This window comes from Uranotaenia lowii, chromosome 3, assembly GCF_029784155.1.
Source record: "Uranotaenia lowii strain MFRU-FL chromosome 3, ASM2978415v1, whole genome shotgun sequence".
Classification (NCBI taxonomy): Eukaryota; Metazoa; Arthropoda; class Insecta; order Diptera; family Culicidae; genus Uranotaenia; species Uranotaenia lowii.
Genome location: NC_073693.1, coordinates 346580859 through 346591087, shown reverse-complemented (window position 1 = coordinate 346591087; position 10229 = coordinate 346580859). Strand labels below are relative to the sequence as shown.

At 30.6% G+C, this 10229-nt stretch overlaps 1 protein-coding gene across 1 annotated transcript in view; it reads right to left on the bottom strand.

The window, feature by feature from the left end:
- The window catches only part of LOC129754413 (1-acyl-sn-glycerol-3-phosphate acyltransferase alpha-like), a 22892-nt gene extending 15025 nt beyond the window's left edge, over positions 1-7867 (bottom strand). The window contains exon 1 of the mRNA XM_055750476.1: positions 6999-7867. Coding sequence (XP_055606451.1) covers positions 6999-7180 — 182 coding nt within the window. The 5' untranslated portion in view covers positions 7181-7867. The remainder of the gene's footprint in view (positions 1-6998) is intronic.
- Positions 7868-10229: the final 2362 nt, after the last annotated feature.

The window sequence follows — 10229 nt, the reverse complement described above, 5'->3', positions numbered from 1 at the left end:
GCACTGGTTTCCCTCATTTGAACTCAAACCTTCTAATTTTCTCTAACAAATTGCCACAAATTACCACAAATTCGACGAATTTTCTCCCTTCATTTCAGTTCCCCGGTTTATGACACATCAAAAACAGAATTCGCCGCAGAGTTGTGCGAGCTCGTGGTTCATCCTTCGCCTCCACACTCCGTTCTCCTGCATGTCGCCAAAGATGGTTCTTAACACTCGTCGCTTGAATGTTCCGAGTGTTCGCAGGCCTTCCTCGAGCAATATCCACGTCTCGTGCCCGTAGTGGACAACCGATTGGGCGTCGTGTACGTACAGATTACACTTTGTGCGGGGGATAAGTCTTCTCGGCCGCAGTTGCTTGTGGACTATATTTAGTAGGTACGACTACTGCTGATAATTCGCCGCCAAATCTCACGAGTGACCTTTCAATTGTTCGAAACAAATAAAGAATCCTGAAAAGTTACCTAAGTAACCTACTCATGATTCCAAATTTGCCGAGATACTCCGGCTGGCTTGAACCCACAATCCATTGTATATTAGTCTTCCGATCGTTTGATGTCCTGTTAATTCCCCCTCACTAAACTCCATAATAAGTTAAGCTATCTTTAATGGGGCTTATTATGCGACTCGAGTGACGTGACTCACAAAATTTCGAATCGTGTTGATGGTTTAAATAGCCTCTCTAGCCTCGAAATTTTCGTTCAGTTGAGCTGTTTTTGATTCTCAGAGCTCATCGATACACTAATTCCTTTCCTGGAACATTTTCTAGAGTCTAGAGTACGAAGAAGTCTCGTCGTCACATATTTTTAATTAAGTTTAATATATCACCTTGTTACCATCCACAATTCCTTATACTTATTCTTGTACCGTTTAGTAATTTTTAAGATTGCCCACAAATTCACTGTGCTTCGAACCTATTTTGTCGCAGCATGCTAAGATTGCTATGACTGTTGCTAGAACATAGAAATTTACTTTCCCAGCCCATCCATAACACAGGGTCATTATTTTGAAAAATTAACATTCAAAATGCCGAATTCAATATTTAAGCTCTGTAGTCCCAATCCATTTTTACATCAAAAACAGAGATTTCTAAAACCACGTGCAGATGTCCGTGAGCTCGAGCCCAAGAGTAAACATCGAACACAGTTGTAATGGACAAGTTTTTCAATGACTGTCCGCCAACTACATCGTTGATATAAGTTGCGAATGACATGAAGATGTTAAAACGACTATAATCAAAACAAAAAAAAGCTGAGTGAATGCTATATTAGACTGAGTCGATTTGAGGTCATTTTTGAATTTCTCAAACCCTGGGTTCTAAAAAGCTTTGTATTGATCCAAAACTCATCCATGATTTTTCGTAGAATTTTCAAGTAACGTTTACATGAGTAAATTTGAACTTTTAGGTTTGTATGGGAAAATTAAATTTTTTGTACTGAAAAATCTACATCATTTTTGTTTCTTCTGTGGAACCGAGACAGCTGACAGTTTTTGTGCCAATTTATAAAATTCCTAAAGGAAATTTTCCGCTGATCAACTTTGTCGAAGACCGTAACTTCGTACCTCATTAGGACAAAAAGTTATTAGCTGTTTAACAGGGGAATGTCTTTTCGCATTGATAAATAATAAATTCATTTGACATCACTGCTGGAGCCTCGCGAAGTATTGCACACTGAACCCAAATTCACTCTTAAAATACACTTGATTTTTCACTTAAAAACAAGGATCCAGTGATTTTTTTCCATTCAAGTGCGACATATACATTTCACTTGGCAGTCACTTAAATTTCAAGTGAATTCATCCACATTCACTTCAGGCGTCACTTGAATTTGAAGTGAGAAAAAATATTCACTTCCCCATCACTTAAATTTCAAGTGGTTGTAATTGTGTTTATTTTCAGAGTTCAAAATGGCAAATTCTAAAGAGCAGCGTTTAAAGCTTATGCTGGATTTGGATTTTCCCAATTCTTTACAAGGCGATTTTGGCGGTAGTTTGTGTTAAACGTGATGTAAGAAAAAGTTATTTAAAGGTGTTATCATGTTTCAGTTTGTGGGTTGAACCGGACAGATTTTCTGGTTTGCAGCAGGGAAGATAATTAGAAGTCGCACTATCCGCAGTAACCGATCTGCTTTGGGATAACGATGGAATTGTCCAATCAATAAATGTATGGCGAAAGCGTAATGTAAGTATTTGAAATCGAAGTGGTTATTTAAAAACGCAAGAGATAATCAACTAGAAACTTACTTAGAAATTCAGATAAATTTCACTCGAACGTCATAGTGTAATTCACTTGACCGGTCACTTAAGTGAATTCACTTGACCCATCACTTAAAATTCAAATGAAATTACGTATGGCGAGAATTTACTACAGATGTCACTTATTTTTTAAGTGAAAATTATTTTGGGAGCATGAAAAGTAGCCATGCAGTACCTCGCTAGGCACCCAGCAGGAATGCCAATTGAATTTATTGTTTATCAATGCGAAATGACATACCTCTGTTAAACAGCTTATAACTTTTTTGCCTAATAAGATACGAAGTTATGGTATTCGACAATATATTATTTTTGCGATGCACCCAGCTTATTTGTGGCATCTCGGAGAGAGAGGTTAGCGTTTCGCTTGAAACAACCGGCAACTCTCTTTGTCGTCTCAGCGGCTTCCGGTTTTCGATTTCCCCCCGATCCAGACTTCCTGGCTGTCGACAAACGTTCCCCAAACACTTTAATTACATTTGTAACGGATGATTTAGCGATTTTGCCAGCTTTGCGTGCGAGTAGCTCGGATTTTCGCGATGCGCGAGCAAAATTTTGATACGCTGCTCTTCTTCCTTGGACGGCATTTTGACAACTCAAGAGTGAATTCCAAAATCAAAATAGGAACAACATTCTACACACATACACACACACACACACACACACACACACACACACACACACACACACACACACACACACACACACACACACACACACACACACACACACACACACACACACACACACACACACACACACACACACACACACACACACACACACACACACACACACACACACACACACACACACACACACACACACACACACACACACACACACACACACACACATACATACATACACACACACACACACACACACACACACACACACAGGGTGTTCAGGTTTTTTAAATGCAAAATTGAAAGAACTGCGTCAAGTTGATATTGACCAAATTTTGACCGTATCACTCTTTAGAACTGTTTTTATTCCGATTTTTCCACCATGATGAAAATTTTGCGGTGAAAACCGGGGGAAATCGGAATTAAAACACTTCTAGGAGGTTTGTTTTTAAAAATACGAGGTAATTATGAACACTTGTTTAAAGGCATTGTTTGATTATCTTATTTTTAATGTATAATATGTACCAATAATCATCAAGATCTTGAGAATAAACCTTTAAACATAACTTTATCAGTTTCTAAAAATCTGTTAATATGAGATTGTAGGACATGATTTCCTGTTCCTTTGTGAGTCTAAAAATTGCCCATGACTAATTATGGGTAAACTTGAAAAACCATTACTCCTATCTAGACGCAGTGTTTAGATTTATCTAGAAATATTGCCAACACTAAAAATTGTTACGTAACAAGAATCTTAACAGCGTTCATTATTACCCCAAATTCATCTGGGTAATTATGAACAGATAAACCAAAAAAAAATCTTTGTTCATAATAACCTCAGTAGACCCTACCGTTTTCCGAAAAATAGGTCTTCTGTTTTCAGCCAAGTTTAAAAAAGATTTTCTTTAATATTCCGTAAAGATTCCGTAAAGAGGCCAATAATTAAAAAAAAAAACAAATAAAATTTTTTTAATCATTGTTATAATTGTTTTTTATACAAATGAGTTTTAGCACAGTTAACTTCGTGATCGTGAAATCATGATCTCTATTTCGAATTATGACTATTAAAGTTTGTAAAAAATATGGACAACCAGTTGCATCGTCTTGATTTAACATTTTTAGGGATCAGCATATCAAAATTTGAGATGAAGAAAAATGGAAAACATTTATTCAATTCAGATTTACCAATTGTATTTTTTATTTCAAATTAAAATGCATAAAGAATTCAAAATGATGATATCGAAATTTATTATCATAAATAAATAAAAATTAGAAACATTTATTTTTGATTTTCATAGCGCAGTAAAATTGTAATTGTAATTGTTGTTTATAGTTTTGTAGTTTAAATTGAATTTTAAGTTCAAGATAAAATTTTGATTTAAAATTGAAATTGCAAATTTTGAAAGAAATTTAAAAAGGAACAATGTAATTTTTGTAGCAGCCATAAATCTTATAAAGATAATTTCTAAATCCTCTACTGCAGTCTAGAACTTTTTTAAAAATATTTTCAGCATGACTCAGTTCTGTAAATAATTGAAAAATATATTTATAAATAAAAAAAAAGATTTCATACATAATTTACACAGATCTATTTTTATGCAAAATAAAATTTTTTGCATTAAAAAAAATTCTCAACGTTTTTAATGCTTAATTCAGTAGATGATTAGCTTTGTTATGCAGAAAAATGTGAATTTTATTTCAGTTACTTACAGTTATTTGTTCAACATATATTTTTATTTTGAGTCAGTTTTTTGGGGTTAAATTATGAACAAATAACTGTTGGAAACAACCCCTGTATCAGGGAGAAAAATCTTAAAAGTTTTTGCAACCAAACGCTAAGCTAAGTCTAACTCAAAGGATTTATGCAATAACCAATTTGAAAAGTGTACGAATAAGGTTTTGGAAATCAAAGAGACTTGACAGTGTACATAGTTTTTTTTAACTATAAGTTTAGTTATAAAATGCAAATTACAATAAAAAGCCATTGTTTTTAAAAATGATTTTGCCGTCTTGAATTCGAATCATTTGTCAGATTCTATCAAATCTAGTGATATTGGGTTTTACTAAGTTTCGAGCTAAATCAATCATTTATAACTAATAAACAGACAATCCTCTTTAAAAAATAAAAAATAAACTGATTTGAAATCTATTTATTATCTTTTTTTTGATAGAGGATTAATATATTACCTAGCATTTCTAGTTTCAAAGAAACAATACTTGAAAAAAAATCCTGAAGTGTTAAAAGTACAACAGAAAAAATGTAACTATTTTTGACATCATTGAAGAACATTTTTGAACATTTGGTATCAAAGATTCAAATTTCACTAACAACTTTGTTGTAGACTGCGTTTTTTTTTACTTTTGCTTTGGAAAAAATATTTGATTTATTTTGATTTAAAAATAATCCAAAATATCTTTTAATTCTCATATTTTACCATACTGTGATGAATAATCTCAGTTTTCTCAGAAGATTAAACTACTCGCGGTCTTCGAAAAAGTTTATCATTAATTCGAAACCTCGATTTAAGTATCTCAGAAAAGTTGTAAAATGTTGATAAAAAATTTCAAAAACTAGAGCTATCAGAAATAAACCAAACTGCATATTTGGATATCAGTCCAAATCAGTCATCAGTCAAATCAGCTCTTAAACCCCTTTCAAACGAAAAAACGTAAATGTTGTTGCCTTGTACCATCCAACAGAAAAAAAAATAAAAATAATCAATTTTATCGCAATATTTTGCTATTTTGTTTAAATACTTTACTCGAAACACAAATATGTTTATTTTAAGTGAAGTGCCATGTAATGTTTAACCATTTTAACAATTTTAAAGAATTTGCTTAGTGTCTTCTACCGACATAAACACACCCTCAAAAAAAAAAGCTTGTGAAAATTCTGAACAGTGTTACTTAAATTTCATATGAGTATTTCATTCAAATTTTTGTCACGATTTTCGCAAATTTTCAAACGAATCTCAACATATCCAAGCTTTAAAAAGTGTAGTTCGAAATTTTCGTGTTAAATTATGACCAGTTATCGACAAATGTTAATTTTGAAAGAACAACTTAAAATAATGATTTGGACCCCGTGATGGTATTTTTTTTAACTCTCGAGTTTAACATTATCACTCGAAAATTAGAATATTGGCATCTTTTTGGATTTCTCATCTCTTTCTTCAAGGCAGTTTTAAACTTGGGTTTCGGTAATATTTGTGATGTTTTTTTCAATTTAGAGGGGTAATTGAATAGAGATCAGAGTAGTTAATAAATTTAAAAACTTATGATATTCCTTTTGTCAATTTTCCCAGTTTTCGGTCTAAATTCCCGGTTCGATTTTCAATTCCCGGTTTTTCCCGGTTTTCCCGGTTCTGTGGTCACCCTGCGTTATGTTGTTTTGTACACATTTCAGCTGAAAACGAATGTTTTTTTTTAAAGTTCTTTTAAAATATTTTTACAGAATTTTCAACAAATTTCATGAATTTTACACCACGGAAAAAACTAGATTCGTATCGAAATAATGGGAAGTAAAATCGATTAAATATCTGTAGGAAAGGTGCCGCATTATCAATCAACTAACAACTGGCAATCGGGCATCGGAAATAAGTCGTCCTATCATAATTCCAAGACAATAAAAAATAGTTCCAAAGCACTATTTAATAATGCCACGCGAGAAAACTGGTGCTGAGTGATGAATTTTTTAATACAAAAAAAAAACTACAGATAACCAACTATATACATCCCAGTGAAATTCTCAACAAAAACACCAGTTGTTTATCTTTTTTCCGTTTTTCTTTTTTGTTTCCTCAACACTCGTTTCCTCCCCCATGTGCTTGACTCACTGACGGACAAACAACGATACGCAAACCACTCTTCGACGGCGACGGAGACGTCGTCGTCGGTCGGTTAGCTGAATATTATGTTATTGATTTTTCAGCTCCTTGCTGGTTGAAATTTCCACCGACGAAGAAATGGAAAGGAAAATAATCAATCGACGCAAGGCGTCTTCTAAGCACTTTGTTCCGGGGGAAATTAACTCCCAAATCACTTTTAAATGACTCTATCAGACGTTAGACCCCCTTCAAATGGTTTTGGATTGTAAGGAAAGAGCTGAGTACTTACATCAGGTTGCGAACGTCCTTCGGACGGAACATCATAGCAGGGATCACGAAGAGGGAGTTTATTAGCACCACCGCATAGTACACGAAGAACTTGAAACGGTATCGGAATTTTTGGGACGTTTCGTAACAGATGGGCAGCAGAATTATGCCACAGATAAGAAATATCTCAAAGTAGCTGGCCATCTCCAGGATTTGATGTGTGCTGGTCGTGGATAAATTTACCAAAAGCACCCTACCCTCGAGGGAATTTTTCGTCCTTTTTTCACCAAACGGTAGTTTCACTTTCTGTGACCATTTGGTGGCCACTAACTACACAGGTACAGGCACAGTCAGTCCACTCTTTGTATTTGACTCGACACTCGACGGATCAGCCACTACTGATGTGTCGTATTATTCAATTAGGACCAATAAACAACTATATAACTGCTGCGCTGTTTCCACACAACATACTCCGAAATCTCGACCAGGAAGGGCTTGGCTGGGTACAAAGAAGTACAATCCACAATTCTCCAGATGATTCGCAACAGCTAGCTCACATCACACTTCGGCACCAGTGCTCTAATTAATTTTGGGTTATGCTGAAAACTTAATATTACAATTACAATTCAGCCCAGGCTCACATCTAAGAGACGAACGTTAGCAGCAAAAAAAACGACTAGAATATACACAGAGCATAAATACGCGCGCGAGCTGCACGAATAAGCCGTCCGGAACAGACTGTTTGTGGCGTCGAACCGATTCGTTTATAATTTCTAACGTACGTAAGTATAATAAAAGCAGCATACGACACGATACGATACGTACGTCCGCCTGTAAGAAGACGGGTAAAGGCGACCGAAAAAAGGGACCCTTTTAGCCAGGCACCAGTATACTTTCTCTCCGTTCGTTCGCTCCCGCTCTGTGGTGGCAGGGTTTTTATTCTTCCAAATGATATGCTATGATATGATGCGTTCTGCTGTGTGCTACTGTGAGAGAGAACGACGACGATGACGATACATATTTGGAAAGGTCGAATTATGCATTTCCCTTCCTTCCGTTCTGAACTAAAGTCTACTGACAGTGCGGAACAGTGGGCGTCCATCACATGAGAGGATATTTTCTGTTTATGATGTGATGTGTTTTCCTTATTATTTTCTGTTTTGTTTAATTTTTCGTTTCTATTTATATTGCTTCCGTTGTCATTTTTGTTGGTTTTTTTTCAATATTTCTTGACTTAAAAAAAATCAATTCAACTTTACATTTGTTTAAAAAACATTTTTATTTTTCATACTTGTTTTGGGTTCTTTTTACCTTTGATTTTTGTTTTTTGTTATTTTTTTCCTCTCAAATTTTTTTTAATTTTTTTTTTTTGATTTTTTTTGTTTTTCTTGGAAATTTTCATATTTCTGTTTTTATTTATTTTTGATTTATTTTGATTTTGTTCCATTTTATTTTATTTGTTGATGTTTTGTATTTAATATTTATGTGTTCGTTTTTAAATTTTTGTGTTTTTCATTTCAATTTGGTTTTTTTGTTGTTTTTATATTATTTTGTTTTTTTTTGTATTTTTTTAATTTTTTGTTTTTTTTTGTTTTTTTTCTCATTTTTTTGCGGTTTTTTTTCATTTGCTTTTTTCAATTTTGTTTTTTTTTGTTCTTTTTTTCCTTTTTTCTTTTTTTTCCTTTTTTCTTTTTTTTTCATTTTTTTGGTTTTTTTCATTTTTTTTGTTTTTTTATCCTTTTATCGTTTTTTTTTATTTTTTTGTGTGTTTTTTTTTATTTTTTCGGTTTTTTTTTCTTTTTTTTTTTTGTTTTTTTTTCATTTATTTTTGTTTTTATCATTTTTTTTAAATTTTATTTTGTTTTTTCATTTTATTTTTTTTGTTCTATTTTTTTTTTGTTTTATTTTTTAATTGTTTTTTTTCTGGTTTTTTTTATTTGTTTTTTTTTAAATTTTTTTTTTTGTTTTTTTTTATTTATTTTTTTTTTTGTTTTTCTTTAAATATTTTTAGTATTTTTTTATTTTTTATTTCGTTTAAATTTTTTTTAAATTTTGTTTTTGTGTTTTTTCATTCTTTTTTTGTTGTTTTTTAATTTTTTGTTTTTATTTTTTGTTTTTAATTTTTTTTTGTTTTTTTAATTTTTTTTTTGTTTTTTTTTAATTTTTTTTGTTTTTTTTTTTTAATTTTTTTTTGATTTTTTTTTTAATTTTTTTTTGCTTTTTTAAATTTTTTTTTCATTTTATGGTTGTTTTATTCTTGTTGCATTGTTTTCTTCATTTTATTGTTTTTGTATTTAATTTTATTGTTTTTTTTTCATTTATTGGTTTTTTTTCATTTTATTGTTTTCTTTTAATTGATTTTTTTCTTCATTTTACTTTTAATTTTTGTTTTGTTTTTTTTTGCATGTTTCCATTGGTTAATTATCTTTTTTTTTCATTTTTTGTTTTTTTTTTTAATTTTTTTTTGTTTTTTTTTTATTTTTTTTGTGTTTTTTTTGTTTTTATTTAATTTTTTTGTTTTTTTTCCTTTTATTTCATTTTTTTGTGTTTGTTTATTTTTTTTATTTTTTTTTTATTTTTTCAATTTTTTTTATTTTTTCTATTTTTTTTATTTTATTTTAATTTTTTTTTGTTTGTTTTTTGTTTGTTGTTTTTTTTTCACTTATTTGTTTTTTTATTTTTTGTGTTTTTTTAATTTTTTTTTGTTTTTTTTTCATATTTTTAAATATTTGTTTGGTTTTTTTATTTTTTTATTTTTTTTTGTTTTTGTTTTTTCATTCTTTTGTTTTTTTTTCATTTTTTCTTGTTTTTTTTCATTTTTTCTTGTTTTTTTTTAATTTTTTTTTTGTTTATTTTTCATTTTTTCTTTTTTTTTCATTATTTTTTTTTTATTTTATTTTTTTGGTTTATTTTTCATTTTATGGTTGTTTTATTAATGTTTTTTTCATTCTTGTTGCATTGTTTTTTTTTTCATTTTATTGTTTTTTTTTCATTTTTTTCATTTTATTGTTTTTTCATTTCATTGGTTTTTTTATTTTATTTTTTTTAATTGTTTTTTTTTTTCATTTTACTGTTAATTTTTTTTTTGTTTTTTTTTTTTGCTTTTTTCCATTGGTTATAAATCTTTTTTGTTTTGATTTTTTGATCATTTAAATCGATTTGTTTTACGTTTCTTCATTAAATTTTTTTATCGTCATTTAATTCAATTTTTTTCAATTTAATTTTTTTTTTTAAGTTTATTTCGATTTTTTTA